Below are 22,172 nucleotides of genomic sequence, written 5' to 3'. Positions count from 1 at the left end.
TTAGGTGGACACATCTCCCCCACCCCTAACCCGGTGGGCCTCCTACCCCCGGCAGACACCAGGCTGATCTCTGGGGGCTCGTCGCCAGGGTGAAGGCAGCCCTGGTGCGCTGCAGCCAGGCAGGACGGAGGTCACTGAGGTCTAGCGTCATCTTCTGCAGATGGTCCCTGGACGCACACACAGCTCAGAGAAGTCCTTCCCCTCCCTGGGCCTCATCTTCCCACCTGTAAAATGGGGAGAAGCCAGCATTCTGGTGTAGGGCTACGGTAAGGCAGGCAGGGGAGGGAGGAGAGGGCCAGGGAGGCCCCTCCCTCCTGGGCCCAACCTCGCCCAGGACCCCACCTGGCTCCTCTTCTCACAGAATAATGTGCATCAGGCTGGTGGCCTGGGGCTCCTGACCGGGCTCCTGGCCCAGGAGTCCAGTTTCTTGCTGAGCTCATGGGCTGTCGCTGGGCCTCTGGCATGGGGATGCACGGGGCACAGGTGGGGCTGCAGGGCGGGGTGGCGGACTGCAGAGCAGCCCCTTCCCCTCCCCCTGCTCGGGGTGCCGTCTGCCCCCTGCCCCCCACCTCCGCTCTGCTCACTCATCTTTCTCTTTTGGATCCTTGCCTCTGGGTCCAGTCCTGTATCCCCTGTGCTCTCTCTCTGTCTCTCTTCCTCGGCCCTGACCCGTCTCCCTGTCTCTGTCTGGGGATCTATCCCTTTCACTTCCACTTTTGCTGATTCGACTTCTCTCTGTCCTTCCTTCTCTCTCTGTCTCCTTTTCTTCTTCCTTTCCCGTCCGTGTCCCTCTGCCTCTCCCTTTCGTGCTCCCTCCTTTTCTCCCCCCTCTCTCCCTCCCAGGCTTTCCAGTCTCCAGGTTAGGCTCTGCCATTCCTTCCGTCTCCCCCGTGTTCTGCCAGCTTGACTGTCTTTGAGAGGAAAGTCCTCACCTGCCCTCATCTTCCCACACTTGCCCCGAAATCATTTGCTCAAATTGCTTCAGAAGCTAGAGGGCTCCCAGCATGGGGGCCTCTCAAATTCTTACTGATCTCAGGCCTGCCCTTGACCACAGAGTGGAGGGTGGTCCACGGACAAGCTCTCTGCACCCTCTGATGCCTCCGTGTCCCCATTAACTTTGGCCTGGCCGGCGGGGCTGGGAGCTCTGGGCCATTCCTACAGTGACATCCCGTGGCCAGGTCTGGGCCAGGGTTGAGAGGCCCAGACTGCCCCTGGGGACCCTGGACCTGTGGACTCCAGACTAATGTCACTGTGAGGCGGGATGGGGATGCCAGGCCAGCAGGGTCATGGTGCCCGCCTCCGGGAGGGCAATGTCTACCTGCTGAACCCAGCTGCTCACCCCGCCCCACGCATCCCGAGCGTCTGGACTTGTCCTCGGGCACCCCCTGAGCTTTGCACACAGGGCGGGGACACCTGGATTTCTCTGGCCCTCTGAGGGGGGCCTACTTGGAGGAATTTCTCAAAGCCTATTAGAGCAGTGGCTGCCTCCTGCCTGCCTCCCCGGGCTGGGCAGGGCTGAGGGCGGAGGAAAAGAGGGAGGGAGGGGAGAGAGGAGGAAGGGAAAAGAAGTTGGCAGGCTGACAGCAGAGCTGTGCCTGCATCCATCGCTGAGAGGAGGCCCATGCGGTGTGGGGCGGGCCACGAGCAAGGAGAGGCCTTCCTCCCTTTGTGCTCCCCCCTTCTCCTCCCGCCAGGGTCCTATAAATAGGCCCAGCCCGGGCTGTGGCTCAGCTCTCGGAGGGAGGCGAGCACCAGGCAGCGGTCTCCAGCCAAGCCCCCTGCCAGCATGGCCAGCGAGTTCAAGAAGAAGCTCTTTTGGAGGGCGGTGGTGGCCGAGTTCCTGGCCATGACCCTCTTCATCTTCATCAGCATCGGTTCCGCCCTGGGCTTCCAGTACCCGATAAAGAGCAACCAGACGACAGGTGCCGTCCAGGATAATGTGAAGGTGTCGCTGGCCTTTGGGCTGAGCATTGCCACGCTGGCCCAGAGCGTGGGCCACATCAGCGGCGCCCACCTCAACCCGGCTGTCACGCTGGGGATCCTGCTTAGCTGCCAGATGAGCGTCCTCCGGGCTGTCATGTATATCATGGCCCAGTGCGTGGGGGCCATCGTCGCCACTGCCATCCTCTCGGGCATTACCTCCTCCCTGCCCAACAACTCGCTTGGCCTCAATGCGGTGAGTGGGGTGGCCCCAGGCTCTGGGGCCTCAGTGCTGAGGCGGCGCTGGTCTCATCCTCCGCCCATTGTGCAGATGGGGACACCGAGGAACAGAGAGGACAAGAGGTTGCTGGAGGTCACGCAGAGTTGGGACTGGAACTCAGCTACGCCTGCGGTCCAGAGCCTGTTTCCTGCCGGGCACTGTGGGGAGCTGAGACCCAGCATGATGGTCTTGCCAATGTCCCCTGCGGGCCTCTATTGTGGGGAATAAGCACAGGCGGCAGCTAACAGCTGGGCCAGCAGTTCCTCGTCCCTGGGCTGTGGTTTCTCGTACCACCACTCCGCAGCCCCGGCTGTGCAGCAGCTCTCTCCCTGTGCAGCCTGGACCCTGGGGACACTCTGCCCGCTGTCCCCAGCCTCCCTGCACCACCTGCCCGGCATGTCCTGCAGCTGGTCGCACAGTCCGGTGTGAGCAGGGCTCTCCTGGAGGGGGGGTCAGTCAAGCTTCCAGGCAGCCGCCCAGGTCCCCCAAACAAGCTGCCTTCAACGAAAAAGCTCCCCTTGCTCTTCTGGGCCCGGGAATGAGACAAAGATGGGGGGTGAAAACACTTGCTGGAAAGCTTTCAGCTTTCCTGGATTACAGCAAGGCGGTGGCGGAGGGGGGGAGCCGGAGCGGGGACATCTTGCCTCCTGTCTGGGTCCACTCTCTGTCACCAGACACAGAGAGGTGTGGCGCGTGTATGTGTGTCTGTGAACGGTGTGCGCACGTGGGTGCCAACATGGGTCTCCAAGTCTGTGGAAGCTCCACTGCTTCTGCAAGTGTGTCTGTGAGTGCGTTAGTGCTGCTGTGTGAGCGTCCCAGGGGGTGTGTGCGTCCCTGCGTGCGCCCATCGCTCGCGGCCTGAATGGGGCCTGGCCTGGGGGCGCCCATGAGAAGCAGACTGGGTGGGAGCTGCGGAAAAGAATTTCTCCCGGGCCGCTTAGCACAGCTAATTGGTTGTTGGCGGCCGCTGCCTGCTGTCGTGGACCTGGGCTTTTCCAGACCCTCAGCCAACTGCACACTCAGACCTGGCTTGGGCCACAGCAGGGGGAAATGTGGCCTGAGGGGCTGAGTCAGGCTTGGAGGAGGTCTCAGAGCACCCGAGGGGGTGTTTCCACAGGGAGGGAGAGAGGCAAAGGAGCAGAGAGGAGGAATCAAATCAGGTCGAGACTGGCGGGGCCTGGGCCGGACAGGCCGGCGTGGGAGAGTAAGGGAGCCGGCCAGGGCTCTGCAGAGAGAGCCGTGGGTGATTAGAGAAGCAGCCGCCCTCTCGCTTCCCAGCCAAAGTTCAGATCCTGGTGCTGCAGCGGGCGGAGGCTTGGCGAGGCCTGTGCAGAGGGCAGCTGGCATGACCCTGCCAAGGAGGGATTAGCACTTCTCGTGTCACAGTGACACCTCACCGAGCCTAGGACTGACGGTTAGCCCTGCGGCCTGGAGTTTAGACTTTAGTCGGGGAAGCTGTGGGCACGGTGGATGTGAGGCCCTCCAGGCCTGTCTCTCCAGTGGGGGCAGAGCCGGGTGACTTCGGGGAGTGCGCACTGGGTAGGGTGGCTCACCTTGGGGCTCAGCTGGGCACAATGGGGGTTGGGAATGGGTCCTCCTAGGGGAGGAGATGAGTCTCCCCAGGCCTTCCGGCCCCCTCTTGACCTTCCCTCTCAAGGGACAGGCGGGACAGGCATCTGCTGGCCGACTTCGCTCTCTCACATGGGCATCCCGGGCAGACTTGAGGAGGGCAAGCACCTGCCTCTAGGTGTGCCACCTAGATCTGGCCACACCCTGCTTTAGTGTCCCTTTCCCTCTCAAGGCTCCATTTTCCAAAGTCACCCCAATACCTGAGCTGGATGGGTTGCAGAAGGGGGAGAAAAAGGGGCCCAGGCCTGGGCGGGGAAGCAGGCAAGTTGGGTTCAAGGCCTGGCTACTGCTAACTTGTTGAATTTTCTTGGAGTTGGGAACCCTGAGGCTAGGTCTCTTGATATCTCTTGGCCACACCCATAGTACGAACAAGCTTACTTTGTGGACTTGAGTTTATCACTCTTCCCAGGAGGGTCTGGCTAACAGGAGCCCAAGAGGGGCCGTGCTGAACCTAAGGGCACTGAGGGCTGTGGCAGGGGCCCGGGGACCCCCATGGAAGTTTGGGGTCCAGAAACACAAGTCCTGGGCTGAAGGACAGGAAAAGGGTCCAGAGCACTGAACCTGGGACCTGAAGAGACCTGGGAGGTGGCCTCAATACCTCGAGAGGGGCAGAGACCAGCCTACACAGGTGACACACTCTTTCCTCCAGGCTCTGGGGGAGGCTCCCGCAGCCCCTTGAGTCCCGAGCCCCGCCCCAGCCCAAACCCATGGTTGGCATGGAGATTTCCAAGGAAAATAGGGAAAGAAGTGACAGGAAGTGGTTGGAATGAGTCAGGGGGTATCCCCCGGGGACATGTTGGGGACAACTTTCTCCTCACTGAGTCAGGGCTCAGGATATGCCCCAGAGGGACCATGGACCTCTGTCCAGCCTGGCGCATCCTGGCTAGTTCTCAGAGCCAAACCCTGATTTTGTTCCTAGAGTGAGAGGCTCAGAGGCAGGGTTGGTGCCGGGTCTGCCCTGCCCTAGCTCAGCTGCTAATACCCTGTGTGACTTCATGCAAGCAACCTTGTCTGTGTGGCCCCAGCTCCCATCTGTGGAAAGGGGAGATCGCAAGGTATGGCTGGGCTCTGGGAAGTCGAAGATGCTCCTGCACCTTGGAATCTGGACCATTCGCCAGCTCTTTTCACTCTTCCCCTCTCTGGCTTGCTCACCCTATAAACGTGACTGTCACTGCTGCAGACTGAATGCAGGACTGAGTCAGCCCAATCCCTGCCCTGGGAAGCCCATGGTCCTGTGCAAGATAAGCCCGGTGCACATCTGTCCGTGATAGGGGGCAGGAGGCCAGTGCGATAAGAGGTATCAGGGCACCTGGGAACTTCTGACTTTGAGCTGTGGTGAGGGCCAGGAGGGCTTCAGGGAGGAGGTGCCATGAGAGCCTGAATGTGAAGACTCTGGGCTGGGGGGAAGGGGCTTCTAGGTAGAGGAGGTCATGTCCTGAGAGTCGTGGGGTGTGGCTGATGGGGGGTCATGGTGGAAGGCTGGGGCTCTGGAGAGAGGTGAGGGCTCAGGGTTCAGGCCAGTGTCTACCTGTGTCCAAGAGGGGACTGGATGCCACTCCATCCAGAGCCTCTGATTCCAGCCCCTTCGGGGGCTCAGGCAGAGTGCACACTTCCCTCATTTGGGGGTCTTTTCTCAGCCCCATTGATTCTGGGCCTGACTGCCTGGGGACTGTTTCTACGTGCTGCATCCAGGGCCTGCCTTTAGCCCCAAACTTCCCACTTCCTCAGTGTCCTGGGCCTCAGTTTCCCCAGCCACAGAATGAGAGCACCCCCCTCTCCCTAACCCCCCCTTCCCCACGCCACTGGTTCTTCCAGAGTTGAGGGCCCTCGGCCTCCCCCAGAGCTGGGGGTGGGGGCTGGGGGAAAGGGAAGCCAGTTTTCCGACGGCCCTGCCCAGGGAGGGGGCTGGGGACTGGGTGGTGATTCCACTGATGGGACATATAATTACTGTCTCCAGCCAGAACCAGATGAGGGGGAGGGCACAGAGCGAGGCAGGAGCTTTGCGGTGGAGACTTCCCTTACCACGGAAAATTCTTAGGCTTTTTCCCCCATGAGAGCCCTCGGAGCAGCCCTGTCCGCCCCATGTTGCCCACGCTGACGCCTGGCCCTAGCCAGGCTCGCTGTGGGAATCCTCATGTGAAGGAGCTACGTTCTGAGAGGGGACATGGCCCGCCGGGGTCCCTCGGTCTAAGGGGACTTGCCTTGACTCCCCCGTCCCCCGGTCACAGCCTCCCCTCACATCTGGAGCCTTTAGCTCACTGCAGGACAATCCCATGCTGTCTCCCCCCAACCTGATCTAAGGCCCAAGTAGTGGTCCCCACTTTCTCTAGGGCCCCGCCCAGCAGGGGTGCCTTTACTCTCACCCATCAGGGCTTTCCCCAGGCAGGTCAGACACGCCCCCTGCCTCGCCTTGAAGACTGGCTTGGGCAAGCTTTCCTGGGGGCACAGGGAGCCCTTGGTGCTTGCTGGCAGAGCCCCCCTGGGGGGCCATGGTCCTTGCCCTCTGGAAGCACCGACGGGTCTGGGGTCTCCTGAATGGGCGTGGGTTGAGCCCACATACCTGCAGGTAGGGGCAAGGAAATGTCCTGGCCAGGGTCCCCTCAGCCAGAGCCTCTCTCTAGGGTCCAGAGGGGCTCCTTACCCACGGTGGTGCCCAGGGGGTGAGTGAGGGGCTGTCTTTACACAACCAAGGAGCTACAGTCCAGTGGGCAAACACACCCTGAGGCTGGAAGACTCAACTCAAAAGAGGGTAGAAAAGGCTGGGAAATGCCCATTCCAATGAGCACTTCCTTTCGGTGCCTGAAATCCCACCATCAGGACAACCAGAGGCAGGTGTCTGCTCAGGGTAAAGAAAGACCCTTTTTTAAAAAAACTGGGGAAGGGCAGCCTCCAAGTCAGTAAGCTCCCTGTCATCAGGGCTATGCAAGTAGGGTCTGTCAGGCAGCCGGCTGCTCTGGGGTGTGTGTCTGTGGAGGGCACCGGGCGGTTACAGGTGGTTGGGAGGTCCTATAACAGGCTCCACGCCATATGGAGACCAGCGGTTCAGATGGCCTTGTGGGAATCCTGCACTCAGGATCCTGGCCCAGAGGGTGACCGCAGGTCTTGGGGGCCGGGGTCCCACGTCAGGTGGGGAGGAATCCAGGACAAGGTCTGGGGCTAGAATCTGGGCTGAGGCCTCTATTTTACAGGTAAGGAAACCGTGGCCCACAGAGACATGGAGACGTGCCTAGGTTGCACAGCAGATGATGGCAGGCAGGACCCCCGGCCTCCTGCCTCCAGCCCTTGATTATCTCTGCTGCTCCAAATTGCACACATTTACGCTGCACCCGTACACACACGTGCACTCACACACGCAATGGTACATGGCACACGGGCACACACACATGGGCATGAAACACACTCTCAAGCCTGGGTGGTCCCACTCAGGCCCTGGGACCCTAGGAGGGTACGGGGAGGGTGGTCCTCAGTGGAACCTCTTCCTTTCCCGGGCAGGAGGGCAGGGCTGCCCTGAAGTGAGGAAGGGAAGGAGGAAGCCATTGCTTTGTGTATTGTTTCTTGTCGGGAAGATGAAATGGCTTCTGGGAGCAGAGAGCACTTTGAGACCTGCCTCTCTTTTACTCAAGGGGGCTTCCTTCCCTTCTCCTCCATCCCCAGCCAGTAGTGGCACTTGTGTGTGGGAGTGCAACACACAGGGACAGGGTGACACACTCAGAAGTGCGTCAGACACACAAGATGAACATCTAGGGCCACACAGAGAGCCCTGCCCCAGCCTCCGCAAAGCCCCCTCCGTAAGAGGTGGTACCCTGCGTGATAAGGATTTTCAGAGACAGTTAAGATGCATCTGGCCAGTACGTGATTAGTGTGTCTGAATGTCCCACGTGGGCGGGCTGAAAAAGAGGGTATATTCTCAAATATGGAGGTGCAGGGCTTACGCATTTTCCTTAAATCCAGCTTGTTAATTGTGTGGTTCAAATCTTCCCTGTTCCTGCTGTTTATATATTTTGACTCTTCATTCCATCAGTTTCTAAGAGAGGGTTGTTAAACCCTTTCATTCTGGTAGTGGACTGATCATTTTCTTCTTGTAATTCTGTCCATTTTTGTGTCAGATATTTTTAGCTTGTATTGTTTAGTGCGTACAGGTTGAGAACTTTTGTAACTCTTGGATAGACTTTTTGTTTACTTATTGTCTAATAAACCTCTTAATGAAAGGTTTAATGAAAAAGAAAAGGAAAGAGTCGCACCTGGACACATGTGGTCCCCCACAGATACCAATCTACAAAGACACACGAGGCACCAAAGCCGTGGGTCCTCAGAGGCACACGCATGCCGGAACAGTCACGGAGGGGTGACGTCGGGGGGCTCACCGAGGCCCCCCTCACTGGGAATGCTGAGCGCTAGAGGCAGTGGGTGTGGGGGGCAGGCCTCAATGTCTTCCCTCCCCTGTTCTTTGAGAGTGGATGCCCAGAGCCACAGCCGGACCTGGCCCTGGGACCTGCTGTTCCCCAAGGGCGGGACGCCATGGTGCCCAGGCCAAGCTGGGGCCCTGGCCCTTAGAAGCTACCTTGGTCATACTGCCCATGGGCAGTGGGGAGGGTTTGAGGCCCATTCCTGGAGAGGTCAGCCTTGTGCCAGCCTGGTGCCTGGGACACGCTGGCAGCTGCAGAGCATGTTCTGCCAGCTCCTCAGGCCAAGCTGGGAATCGTCAGAACCCTTAGCCCAACCTGTGGGTAGCCAGCACCTTGCTTGGCCTGTGAGTTTGGGTGGCACAGACCCCCGGAGCAAGGATTCTGACTTTGCTGTCTCCTTCCTGGGCCTTGGCCTCCTTGTCTGTCGTCTCACAGAGCCTTGAGCAGGCTGCCCTGCAACGTCCACAGAGACCCATGACTGGCCTGTGGTCTCCCAGTTCGAAAGCGAATGAACCAGCCCTGCTGAGCTCCAGAGGGCTTCCCTGGCCGCTTCTAGAGAGGGTGGAAGTGCTAGAAAATCAGCGTCGTCGGCTACTTCTGTCACCACACAGCGAGTGTCCCCTTTGAGGTCTGGGCGGGGAGATGAGAAGGTGTCCCCATTCTGTCCCCACCGAGCTCCCAGGCCAGGGTGTCTGAGGCACCAACACAGGAGGCAGAAAGGTTACTTCTCTGCAAGATACGCAGGCCGTTCAGTGAGGGCTCGGCAGAGTGGCAGCAGAAGTGAATTCTGGCCAGGGACCCGCGAAGACTTCTTGGTGCTACTGGAGTCTGAACTGGGCCTTGCGAGCGGGCTTCAGTGGGCTTGACACGAAAATGGAGAGCCCGCATCTTTCTGATGCTTTAACTGTGTGGAGATTTCTGTTTTTTATACTTGTGTTCAGAAAATTGACTGTTACCTTTTCTGAGGCGGGGGGACCTTCATCAGTGAACTATAAGACCTGGACTGAGCAAAACTACCTGGGGATGTGCAAACATGTTTTTTTCAATAACAAGTAACCACAAGTGGGATTAGCCCTATGTAAGCAATTGTGTCAAATTTAATAGGTTGTAAACGGGAACATAGGGTCTGAATTTTTACTTGCTCTTTTCTGGACATCAACTTTCAATAGACCTTTAACTATCCCTTCCGATTTTGAGTTATCAGGTTTTTTTTTTTCAGATGTAAGTAACACAAGTGCTTTGGCAGTTGAAAGAGAGGAGGTCATAGACATGGAAACAATCAGGGGAATCTTCCTGCTGCTGGTGGTAGTGGTGACAGGTTTGGGGAGAGGAAGGTTACTAACCCATGTGGTTCTGGGCTGTCAGGTTCTAAGGGCTCTGGGCAGCTAGGAGAGGGTACGTCCTAGGGTTCCCAGGGCAGGTGTCACTTCCTGTGGACGGGTCATGGCACCAGGCCCCCTGCCCTGCTCACTTTGCATGAAAAGTGGTACCCTTGGGCAGAGCAGGGGCTGGGATGCTCAGACCTGGTTAAGAATCGGGGCAGGAGGTGAGCTTGCCGAGACCACGTGTGTGAGGAGAGTGCGGTGGAGATGGAGGGTATGACGCAGGAGCCGCTTAGAGCAATGGCTCCATTAATCAGTGTGGAAGGGCTGGTTTCAGGACTCCTGGCAGCTAGCAATCATGTGGACCCTGGAGAGCAAAGGAGAGAGCGTGGGGAGGAACCCTGAGCTTCCTGAGTGCTCAGACACGGAGGGTAACAGCAGGTGTGAGTGTGATGGGCAGTGGTACAAGCTGCCCGGCCTCACCAGCCTCGCCTTCATGGAGCCTGTCCCGGCTCCAGGCGGGACTCACTCCCATCTCCACACTCCTGGGCGGCAGAGCCTCTCCCCTTCTGCCTGCTACCGCCCCCAGTCCTGGGGATGAGATGAGAAAGAGCCCGAACAGAGCCACAACAACCATTCTGATCCCTTCTGCCTCTGCAGCCCTTCTCAAATGCCCCAAGACTGTCCCCACAGCCTTAGAACCTCTGGCCTCTCTGGAGAATGGGAAGGGAAAATTAGATCTATTTTACAGATGGGGAAACTGAGGACCAGAGAGGGCGGAGACCATAGTCATGGTGTCAGCAAGTGGGAGAGCAAGGACCTGAATTCAGGGTTTCTGCCTCCACAGCCCCACGTTGGGGTGTGAAGAAAACTGGGTATTGCCCGGAGGGCTGGCTGAGCTGAGGGGCTGCAGCCCTGGGGTCGGCCAGGAAAGGCCCAGAGCTGGGGCTGCAACACAGGGGAGGGGATGTGAGTCACTTTCCCTGTGACCCAGGGCTGCAGACAAAGGCGGGAAGAGAATTGTTCCTTTGGATGGCCTCAGGGTGGGGCTGAGAAAAGCTCTGGATGGTGGTGGAGTGCCCTCCACCTAGGACTCTGCAGAATGCCCTGTGGCCTTGGAGACAGCCCCATTCCCCTACCCTCCAGATGAGACTTCAAGTTTAGTCTTATTTGGACACACCAGCCTGGGAGAAGGCAGCCTGTGCTGACGTGGCCCAGCTCCCCCGTGTGGGCATATCTGGCCCCTGGGACCCTCATGTGTGGGAAGGTGCAGGGGCTCCGTGGGGAGGGATCTCCCTGGTGCAGCTGCAGAGGGAGGGCTCGGGTGACCTCACGGCAGCTCCCATTCCCTTCTTGTTCCATGAGTCATGTTTCTAAAAGTGGCCCAGCAGCAAGTGGGAGCCAGACGGTGGTGGTGCAGCCAGCGTGGCCAAAGAGAGGGAGGGGCGCTGGGCCAGGAGGGACAGGGAGGGGGCAGATAGGGAGGGCAGGGCCCAGAGGAAATGGGAGACAGACACTGGACCAGGAGAGAGACAGACAGAGGTGGGGCAGGAGACAGAGGGTGGGGATGCAAGGGATGTAGGCTCAAGGGCGAGAAGGACACAGAGAGCTGTGGCCAGCTAACTGAGGAAGACTCTCCGCATCTTTGGGAATTTGAGATGCAGCAGAGGATGGGGGGGACGTTCAAGACTTTTGGAGTAAGAAGCAATGCCTCCAGGTGGGCCCTGACACCCATTTTCTTCTCTTCTTTAATTGTCCCTGAATGTCCCTAACCATCTCCTCCCAGGTCTAGGGCTCACCTGTCGCCTATGGCCTTGGTACCCCCAAGGGTACCCCGGCCTGGATGTAGCTGGATGCAGAAGCCCCGCCCCCCAGCAACCCCAGGCCCCTCTGGAGCGCCACAGTGTTTAGGCCAAGCTGGCGCTTCCTCAACAGGTGTGGGCGGGGACAAGGCCCACTAATGGCTGTATGTGCTTGAGTGTGGCCTTGCCGGGGGCTGATGCGAAGCGCTCTGAAGGCACTGAGGGTCTGGCCCTGGGGGCCCGGGCCTGGGGCCTTGGGACGCAGTTCTTACTGCCCCTCTCCTCTACAGCTGGCCCCTGGCGTGAACTCGGGCCAGGGGCTGGGCATCGAGATCATCGGCACCCTGCAGCTGGTGCTATGCGTGCTGGCCACCACGGACCGGAGGCGCCGGGACCTCGGGGGCTCGGCCCCGCTCGCCATCGGCCTCTCTGTGGCCCTAGGGCACCTGCTGGCCGTGAGTGGGGGACCTTCCCAGGTGGCGGTGGAGGTGGGGAGGGCGGAGCCAGGCTGTTGTGGTGTCCTGTCAGGACAGTGGGTGGGACTCCGACGGGGCTCATGCTGTGGGGTGGGGGGACCGCCTACCTGGGAGAGGAAAGTGCAGGGACCTCCTGACCATCTTTCTGGGTCTGAATGTCACTTGTCTGTTTCCTCTCCGGTCCTCTCTCTCCATGTCACCCTCTCTCTCCCTCTCCCTCTGTCTCTGTTTCTGTATCTCCTCCCCTGTTGCCCCTGCCCCTTCCCCCTCACAGATCGACTACACAGGCTGCAGTATTAACCCCGCCCGGTCCTTCGGCTCCGCGGTGATCACACACAACTTCCAGGACCACTGGGTAAGGGGTCACAGGGCTGCCCTGTGGAGGCGGGTGGGAGGTTCTGGTACCTTATGGAAGACCCGCCCCCATCCTGTGACATTAGCTCCCATCACAGAGGCTCTGGGAGATGGCCAGGGCGGAGGAAGTAGGGCAGCTGAGACCTGAGATAAAAGGGCCAGTGGGCTCACGCCTCAGGCGGCGTAGGCCAGCCTCCCGTCCCAGCTCAGACGTGCCCCATGTCATCCCAGTGCCTCCTGGTGTCTGTGTTTCCTGAGCTGGGAGGTGCGGGTGTGGGAGTGCCTGTTTCCCGCCCAGGAGAAAGGTCTCGGCACCTGTAAGCTGAGCACAACACAGAGTCAGTGCCCGAGGGATTTAGCTGTTCTCACTGTTGCTGTTTCTTTTCCAGGCCACTTTTTTTTTTTTTTTTTTTTTTTTTTTTGCAGTATGCGGGCCTCTCACTGTTGTGGCCTCTCCCACTGCGGAGCACAGGCTCCGGACGCGCAGGCCCAGAGGCCATGGCTCACGGGCCCAGCCGCTCCACGGCATGTGGGATCTTCCCGGACCGGGGCACGAACCCGTGTCCCCTGCATCAGCCACCAGGGAAGCCCTCCAGGCCACTTTTGATCAAACCAGACTATCTCTGGGGCCTTTTCAAAGCTGGGGAGGGTGGGGCAGTGGCCACCCTCAAGAAGGGGCTGGTCTGACCACGCCAGGCATGCTGAGCTGGGTCGCACCGAGGCAGGGAGACATCCACTACTAGAGTCCTGCCTTGGGCCAGTCACTGGGGGGCACAGGAATGGGGATGCTGGGGTTCAGGCACGGGTGGGAGGGAAGCCAGGCGGTGGCGTGGTGGAGCAGGGGTCTCAGGGTAAGCGGTTCCCATCAGATGCCCTCTAAGCACGTCTGCTCTGTTCCTGCTCTAGATTTTCTGGGTGGGGCCGTTCATCGGAGGAGCCCTGGCCGTGCTCATCTACGACTTCATCCTGGCCCCGCGGAGCAGCGACCTCACAGACCGCGTGAAGGTGTGGACCAGCGGTCAGGTGGAGGAGTACGACTTGGATGCCGACGACATCAATTCCAGGGTGGAGATGAAGCCCAAATAAGGGGGCCTGGCCCAGGCATCCGTGTGGGGGGTGGGCAGGGGCGGGTGTAGGGAGGGGAGGGATGAAATCCGTATTGTAGACACTCTGACAAGCTGGCTCAGTCACTCCCCAAAGATCCGCAGGACCTGCGTAGTCAAGCCTGATTTGGGGCTGTTTCTATCACCTTCTTTCTCTTTCTCTGTTTCCTGGCCTCAGGGCTTCCTGGGGACCAAGATTTTCCAATCACCCACTCCCTTGAAGTCACAGAGGAGGTGAAAGAGAGGGACCCACCTTGCTAAGTTGTCCCCTCAGAGTGTGATGGGAGGTGTACCAGAGGCCCCCCCTCATCCCGAAGTTGCTCACCAGCTCACCTGCTGCAGGTGCCTGGGGCTCCACTGTGATTGCTTCGTGCCTTTGGGCATGGCCCTCTCTCCTGTAAAGTGCACTTGTCCCCAAGGATGCTCTGATGGGGAAAAGATCCCAGCAGGTGCGTGGTAGGGGCAAGTGGCAGACAAGCCTCGACCTTGCGACCTGGCTCACTTCCAGGGCCCTCCCTAGATGTGCTGCATGACCTTGGGAAGGTCTCAATCTTGGGGCCCCAGTGACCCCATCTGTAAGTTGCAGGGACAGGGAAAGCGATATGGGCCTGAGGCCCCTCTCTAGGATTCTGTAAGTGTAGACACACTGCAGGTTCTGGAAGATGTAGTCTGGACCAGCGCTGCTTCTTCCACTTGCCAAGTATATAGTTGTACCTACACATCTATGTGAACACGTGTACATAGGCATACATGTTTCAAAGCAAAGAGCAGCAGACCATCCAGCCACTGGAAGTGCCTGTTCCTGGGGGTAGCAGGTCCGATAGTGGCTCCACTGGACAGAGGCTGCTTTTGTAGAATGAAGGTCATTTAGAGGGCGAGGGAGGAACGCCCGTATTCCTTCACTGAGTTGTAGTTGATCTTTTCCACCTATCACTGCGTCACCCCCATCATTATTTGGTTCTTCACTTTCTCCTGCCAGTGCAGACACAGGTCACCATTATGCAGGTGTGTTTAGTCATCTGAAGCTTATGAAGTTATCTGAAGGTTATCAAGCCTGAGGACACATGACCGTGATTCGGATCAGCCCTCGGAGGCAGATGCCCTTGTTGGACACTTGGGGGTGCTTCTAAGCCCCCAGCTGATCCCAAGGGGGGAGGAAGAGCAGATTCCCCCCCTTATTCCTGAGCTCCTGTTTGGAGGCATTTGGGGCAGCTGGGTGACCTGTACAGGCTGCCCAGGTCCCTCCTCTTTTATCTGGAGGGGAGAGTTGGTCTTGACCTGAGGAAGTAGCTATGGCTGCAGCCCAAGGACAATTCAGAGCACAGTCTGTTTGGGGGCAGCTATCTACACAGTCCATTCAATTCCACCAGGGTCAGAGCAGGTCTCCCTATGTGCCTGTGGCCATGATGGTGACAAAAACTGAGAGACACAATACACAGGTATCTAGGAGCAGCAGGACGACCCATCATGATATCCACACACTCCCTTCTCCATTTCCTAGCAAAAACTTCTAGCCCATTTAACAGATAAACTGAGGCCCAAGGACCCACAGCTAGATAACGATTTGGCCAGGCCTAACAGCCAGGACCATGTCTCTGGCTACTCCCTGGACTGTGAGACTGGTCCCTCTCAGTCCCAGCTTCTGCATTTCTGCCTGGGCAATGGCCAGGGGCCGGGAGGGGTGAGGGTTGTGCTGGAGGGGAGAGGAGCGCAGACCCTTCCTGTCCTGCTCTGGCTGCTGCACACCAGAACCCTGCATCTGTCTGCTCTGCATATATATCTCTTTGGATTTGGAATTTCATTATATGTTAAGAAAATAAACAGTAATATAAGTCATCCAAGCTCTCTGGAATGAAGTTTTCCTTCTTTTGCCACCATGTTCCCACTAGGGATCTCTGGGTCTGAGAGCTTGGGCCCACTCCTAGGGACCCAGTCTGAGGGGGAACCACTGCCTGCCCTCCTGCCTCCAGGATCCCTGGTCTCAGGGAGTGGACACAGCCCCACCCAGAACTCCATCTGAGAGACACAGGGTCTTGCCCCTAATTTTTGATTCTGATCTGTGAAAGGGATGGGGGAAAGCAGGAATGAAGTGTGACAGCCCGTGGCTCCCCTCTGATCCCTAAGAACAGAGCTCAGGGAGCACCAGGGACTTCCCAGGTGACCCTCCCTCTGACCTTCCTCACATTTGTGACCCACCTACACCTGGGCTGGACACTGGGGCCCACAGGCTTGCCCGGGGAGCTCAGCCCCAAGGGTGGGTATGGAGAGAGACTTGCCCGCCAGAGTGAGGTTAGTGCCAGGCGCAGGGGAGGCTTAGCTGGCTGGGGAAGGATGACCTGCAGTAGCTAAGAGGGGAAAAGCCACTTAGTCCCTTGAGGCCTTGCGGGGCTAAGGGCTCCTCCTCTCTGAAGTCATGAGCCACATTCAGTGAGGTTGTGCATTTTCCCGTGGAGGATCTGTGGCTTTTGTCAGACTCCTCAGCGTTCTCCCCAGGGCAGAAGGGAAGAGAGGTCAGAGTGGGTTGACCTCTGCCCCCAGGGTGACAGGAGGCCTGGAAAGGACCCCTCTGTCTGTCCCTGACTTTCCACCTGTCCCCCATGTAGCCCAAGGCCAGTGTGGGCTGAAAGGTTCCATCTAGGCCTGTTCAGCTTACAAAACCCCTTCCCACCCATGGCCACCAGGGTTGGGGGCTCAGCAGGCATGGGCATCCTCACTTGACGGAGGGGAGTGGGTACTCAGGCACACGTCCCAGTAATAGGACACATCTTTGCCAAGCTGACATTTGGACCCAGGCCCTTGACACTCCCCCTGACATGCACACACACTTTGGGCTAGTTTCTCAAAACAGGGACAACTATACTGGGAAACCTAGTGCCCAATAACAGGAGGCCCAGAGTCTGGGAGGTTCCGAGAACCATCAACCTGGATATCTCACTGGGCCACATGGACAGGCGTTGCCATGAGCGTGGGCTGAGCAGGTCAGGGGTGACTGGGAAGGTCCTGGCATCACAACTCTGCTACTAAGAGATGCACAGTTCCCACCTCCCTCTGGTGGGGGGCTTTGCTGACGGTGATACAAGGGCGGCTTGGCCTGTGGAGGCCAAGGCTCAGTGCTGTCGGAGCAGGCTTTCTTATTCCAGCGTGAACTGGGCCACTGCGAGTGGCACCTGGGCCCTCAGTCCATGCAAACTGCCTCTGCACCTCCCAGGCTGAGGACAGGCTGCTATGAATGGGAGGCTGCTGGCCAAGCTATGGAAACAGGGTACAGTCTAGCCTGTGGCAGCCCACCTGTGCAAGTGTTCCGAGGCTCTCTCTCACAGCCCTTCTTGACTTGTCTCCTTACCTTGTCCCATCCTCCCTGGCGTGAAGCCCTCTCAGAACGCATAAGGGCCCCTGGCCACCCCCACCTCAACCCTTGCTCTTCCTTTGGTATCCCCTGGCCATTCCAGGGCAGAGCCTTTCTTAGTGATTGTTTTGCTTTAACATCTAGAATCCTAGTGCCAAGATACACAGCCTGAAGAAGAGGTCGAGGAACTTCCCTGGGACTTCACATACAAGCTTTCTAATCCTTATAACATCCTTGGAAGGTAGAGATGACAACCTCTATTGTAGAGGACACCGAGGCCCCTGAAGAGGAAATGATTTGCCCAAAGCCACACAGTGCGCTGGTGGCAAATCTGGGATTTTGAACTTGCTCTGTCTGGCTTCAAAGACTGGGCTCTTTCCACGGTGTGGTGCAGGCCCATTTTGTCAAGACTCCCACTAAGTTTAGCTCTGGTCCAGCTAGGCTTCCTCTGCCTGGAGGGTGTTGAGAGGAAAAAGGAAGGGAAAACAATACCTGGATGAAGGGAACTCTAGCACCAGGAGGAGTGCCATTCATTCTGGGGCCAAATGGCCATTGTTTCTGCTTGAGACACATTGGCACCACCTGGCCCAAGACTGCTCCCTGGCACTGGCCTCATCCAGTGCCCTCCAGGGCTGACTGTCCCTCTCTCTATTTGGGAGGAATATGTCTGATAAACTTGCTCATCCAGAGGTTGTCCTCTCCCACCAGAGTACATGAGAAGGGGTAGGACAATGCTATACCCTGAGGGATAATAATGCACCATTCAGGCCTGAGGGCAAAATCTGTAGGGCCAGGCTCTCCCAGACTCCCTCTCATCTTCCAGACCATGGGTTCAGGGCTTCAGGTAACCTGTCTCCCAAGGGGCATCCCCAGCTCTGCTCTGCTCATGTTCTGTCCAGCCCAGCACAGAGGAGAGGTTTTAGGAGAATAACTGGAACTGAAGTAGAGCTTCTGGAGCAAGCAGGATGCTTGTCTGTTTTGTTCATCAAAATTTAATGTAGGGAGTATATTTCCTGGAAGATTCCATGACTCAACCTTGGTTCCCCAGCTGCCAAGCATTCAAGCAACTACACACATGAGGTGCTTTGACGAGGGGGTCATCTATCACCCTCCTCCATCTGGGTCCATGCTGACCAGCTACCAGGCCATTTCCTCCACTGGATTCCCCCATGGCCCAATGGATACCTGCACATGGAGGTGGCTCAGCTGGCTTGGAAGGCTGTGCTCTCTGTGCTTGGCCCAGAAAGAAGCAGGATGTAATTCAGCATCCTAGAATGAATGAATCCTAGAATACTTCTCTCTCCATTAAACACTTAAAAAAAAAATTAATTAATTAATTAAAATTAAGAGATGGACAAGGCCATATTTATGGGCCTTTATTAATGAATTAATTTTATTTATTTATTTTTGGATTCATTGGGTCTTCATTGCTGTGCGTGGGCTTTCTCTAGTTGTGGCGAGCGGGGGCTACTCTTCGTTGTGGTGCGTGGGCTTCTCATTGCGGTGGCTTCTCTTGTTGCGGAGCACGGGCTCTAGGCATGCGGGCTCAGTAGTTGTGGCGCACGGGCTTAGTTGCTCCACGGCATGTGGGATCTTCCTGGACCAGGGATCGAATCCGTGTCCCCTGCACTGGCAGGCAGATTCTTAATCGCTGCACCACCAGGGAAGCCCTGTCATTATTTTTTAAACATTCTGAAGGTTCAAGCAAATGTCACAATACAAGAAAATAATCAGCATAAATATTGGGATATAAGAAAAACAGTTGATATGAGTATGTGATTGTATATGACCTCCTGCCTCCAGTCAATCAGTCCTGGGTTTCTAAACATCCAGGAATGTAAGATCCTTATAGACCCATATTTCCCTTTTGATATATCCTTTTCCTCCAGGATCAAGGGGACTCCTCTTTCCAGGCCCTCGAGAGTTCTATGAGAGAATTGACCTTTGAAGCTATCCTGGACTGGGGTGAGTCAACTGGTCAGACATCGATGCCACAAGCCTCAATGGGGCTAGCGACCCGTAAATCTGGCCCCGACTCCAGCATCCTTGTCCATCTCAAAAGCTCATGTAGGCTCCAAGAGGACCCAAATGAAAGGGTGTGGGTGGCTTAGGGCAGCCATTTGCCACCTGGCCTCAAGGACATGGTGCCTTTTGGGGATTTGGTAGAAGCAAGGCGGGCTCACTTCCTTTGGGGGTTCCCAGGCTGGTCCTCAGTGTCCTTGGAACCAAAGCCAGGAGCTGGTCTGGAAAAGCACTAGAGGGACTGGTGCCAGGGGCCCCCACCCGTGGCACAGCCTGGCCACGTGCTGACTGATTAGGATTTTTCCATCACTCCTGGAGGTCACACCTTCACTGGTCAGGAGCCTCTCAAGGAAGGAGATAGTGATTAATGTTTTATGGTTGAGCTGCTGGGCAGACGCCTTGTTTTCTTTAGGTTTAGAATACAATGAGGATGATGAGTGGAATTCACTGTGAGCTGGGGGCCGGGGAGGGGCCATTTTTGGGGGCTGGGGACACACAGGTGATGATGTTTACTGTTCTTGGTGCTCCTGAAGGGGAAATTCTGGAGGTAGGGAAGGCAGGTGAGGTCCTTGCCAGCAGGGCCATCATCCCCGGCCCTCAAGAGACAGTTCCTACCAATACCTCGGGCCCTGCTGGGCAAAGAGGCCACTGGTGAAGGGAGCCCAGAAATTTTAACGAGCTTGTCCTGCTTAGATGACTCTACTTCAGTCTAATAAATCATATTCTCAGTATATAGGGTTGTGCTTACTTTTCTGTTCTTTCCAGTGTATTGATGGGGAATGGCGCAAGGGCAGAGCTGATCTTCGGCCGTGTGGGGTAGTATGGCCTCACCAATTCTTTGTTTGTTTTGTTTTTAAAACATTTTAAGTAACAAATTATATTTAAGTTACATAGTAAACGGCACCAAGTTGAGTATAAGTCAAGCATGTTACTAAATACATTAAAAATGAAGTTAAGTTTAATGAATATAGAAATATTTATTTCCTTGGAATTTCTTCCCCATGAACTTTTTCTAATTTTTATTTTTTTATTGAAGTATAGTTGATTTACAATGTTGTGTTAGTTTCAGGTGCACAGCAAAGTGATTCAGTTTATATATTCAGTATATATACATATATATATATATTCTTTTTCAGATTCTTTTCCCTTACAGGTTATTACAAAATACTGAGTATAGCTCTCTGTGCTCTACAGTAGGCCCTTGTTGGTTATCTATTTCATATATAGTATTGGGTATATGTTAATATTAAAATACCTCCATTTATTCTGAGCTCTTCAAGTACCTCCCCCCACCCCTCGCCCACAGCTGTCTCGTCTCGGCCTACCCTGGTCCTTCTCTAGTCTCTAGCCTCCCCTGGACCTCTCCACAATCCAGCACTTAAAGGCTTAACATGTCATCAGCAGGGGACCTCCAGGACCCTGTCCACCTCAACAGTTGTGGGATAGTTCTGGTGGATTGGTGCCCTTGCCATGCAAGACATATATTTTGCATATCGCCTCTAGGTAGGAAAGAATGCATTCTCCCTCTCTCTCTCTCTCTCTGTGTGTGTATATATATATATATATATATATATATATATATATGTATATATATACATATATATATATATATGTATATATATACACATATGAGGTGTCTATCCAGTAAGGTCCAAATTAGAAACTCTGTTTGTATGTGTATGTGTGTGTTGGGGGAGAGCTTATTCCTGCAATACTATATTTGGAGTCATCCTCTGATCTGTCCTAAGAACCTGCCAGTGATTCTTACTCATGGGAGAGCCACGGCACAACTTTGTGTAGGTACACAGACCCAGTGCTCTGCCAGCCCTTGCAGCCTCACCCAGGACCAATCCCTACCACATAGTCAAAGGCTGAAGAAATGTCCTCTGCCCAGGGTATGTTTCTTAAGAGTTGTCCCCACTAGGTGCTATGCGCAGTTTGTCTGAAGCCAGCCTATCCTCCATGGAGACTATGAGCCTGGGAAGGCTGGTCTGGCTGTGCTCATAAAGGGGGACCTAGCATACACTTTCAACAAGCTACTATGGAAGCCAATGGGACTACAATTTGGAGGGAGAAAAATATTGCCTTTGGGGAGAAAAATGAAAGAGAGGGAAGGCGGAAAAGAGGGAGAGAGATACAGAGAGAGAGAGAGAGAGAGAGAGACTCAGTGAATTCAACCAATGAGTCCAATCCAAAAGAAGCAAACCCAAAGAATTAATAAAAGATGAAAAAGTTCTCAAGGATGGGAGCCCACCATTGATAGCACTCTTGAACATTCTGAAAAGTGACTGATATATCCTTGACACCTTACTTAACATGAGCTTTATTTTTTTTAAACTTAGCTTATATTTTTCATAATGCAACTTAAATAGATATAAAAACCTATACCTTTAAGGAGCTCAAATAGAAAACCCAAACAACCCAAACCCATAAAACCAATAAAATTAATTATAATCACGCAGACACTGGCATCTGTGGACGGTGCCCATGTCATGCTAGGTGTCAATATATTGTTGTGGGTGTGGGGAGAGTGCTATCAAGCCCGTGAAGTAGGAATCGGTGATGTCAGAGGTGATCGTGGAACCTCCCACAGCATCTTCTGGATCTGGTTGCCACTGGATGACGTGAACAGCTCACAAAGTTTTGGTTATTTGTTTAACTCCAAGGAAACCTTCTTTAAATCAAACTTGGGTTTTTGAACGCCATGAAGGCACGTTACCCAGACCACAGAGCAGACAGGCATCTGCTGAGTTCCAGGCAGTCCACGCCGATCTGCCCGCTGGGAGGAGCGAGTTCCTGGCAGTCTGATAGAGACCAGGCTCCCTCCTTTCCCTCGTCAGATCAGGTCTTCTTGCTTGGGTAGATTACACATAACTTGGTGGTGTTTTTGTTGTTTTTGGCCAGTGAGATTTTTTTTTTTCAGTGAGAAATACATAATAAATTATCCATTTGATAAAAACGCTGGTAACCTCTGTTTTCACGTACATACTTCCTCCTGATCCCTTGTGAATCAGGCACTGGGAGGTGAGTTCCATGTTCAAGAAGGATGGAGCTAGTTTCATGTCTTGGTCAAATCGTTGACCGAGGCTGGTTTTGGAGGCAACCTCTCCCGAATGCACAGGGCACACAGCCGTCCATGTCCACAGGCTGTCTGGCATGTACCAACTGGCAAGCTTGCACCAACAGCTCTGCAGCAAGCATTCGTGAGCCCCTCTTCTAGCGTTCTGTGCGTTCATCCATAGTTCTGGGGTCTCATCAGCAAAGACATGGACACGGGAATTTCCTGGTCCTCCGTATCCCTGTATCCCTTTGTCCCCTGCTTCCCTTTAACCCCCTCTCTCTGCCTCTCTGCTCGGTCTCTGCTCCACACCCTGTGAGAGGATTCCTGGGCTCTAGGGAGAGAATGACTCTGTTAAACTGTTTGTAAAGTTCCGGGATTCACTGATGCGCCCGGATTGTGACTGACGAGCCGGTGGCACCTTCCATCCGAGACGAACTCCAAGAATTTCCGC

General features: G+C 55.7%; 2 protein-coding genes across 3 annotated transcripts in view; both read left to right on the top strand.

Moving 5' to 3' along the window:
• The first annotated feature begins 1,709 nt into the window (after positions 1-1,709).
• On the top strand, positions 1,710-15,128 carry AQP1 (aquaporin 1 (Colton blood group)). Its single transcript, XM_060156894.1, has 4 exons — positions 1,710-2,176; positions 11,650-11,814; positions 12,110-12,190; positions 13,096-15,128. Exons 1-4 carry the CDS (start codon positions 1,787-1,789, stop codon positions 13,273-13,275), a joined length of 816 nt encoding a protein of 271 aa, XP_060012877.1. The 5' UTR covers positions 1,710-1,786; the 3' UTR covers positions 13,276-15,128.
• A 2,798-nt stretch (positions 15,129-17,926) lies between these two features.
• Positions 17,927-22,172, top strand: part of GHRHR (growth hormone releasing hormone receptor) — a 30,279-nt gene continuing 26,033 nt past the window's right edge. For both annotated transcript variants that reach the window (XM_060156042.1, XM_060156041.1), the window contains exon 1: positions 17,927-18,603. The gene's annotated coding sequence lies outside the window, so the exon portion shown is untranslated. The remainder of the gene's footprint in view (positions 18,604-22,172) is intronic.

The sequence above is a fragment of the Lagenorhynchus albirostris genome, chromosome 8 (genome assembly GCF_949774975.1).
Source record: "Lagenorhynchus albirostris chromosome 8, mLagAlb1.1, whole genome shotgun sequence".
NCBI lineage: Eukaryota > Metazoa > Chordata > Mammalia > Artiodactyla > Delphinidae > Lagenorhynchus > Lagenorhynchus albirostris.
The sequence above is the reverse complement of the archived record's forward strand: the minus strand, read 5'-3'. Positions and strand labels throughout refer to the sequence as shown.

What these genes read in the sequence shown, in the direction of transcription:
- AQP1 (XM_060156894.1), top strand. Translation starts at nt 1,787, where the DNA reads ATGGCCAGCGAGTTCAAGAAGAAGCTCTTTTGGAGGGCGGTGGTGGCC. An exon ending in ACTCGCTTGGCCTCAATGCG is followed by an intron (nt 2,177 to 11,649) that starts GTGAGTGGGGTG and finishes TCTCCTCTACAG; the next exon opens with CTGGCCCCTGGCGTGAACTC. An exon ending in ACAACTTCCAGGACCACTGG is followed by an intron (nt 12,191 to 13,095) that starts GTAAGGGGTCAC and finishes TTCCTGCTCTAG; the next exon opens with ATTTTCTGGGTGGGGCCGTT.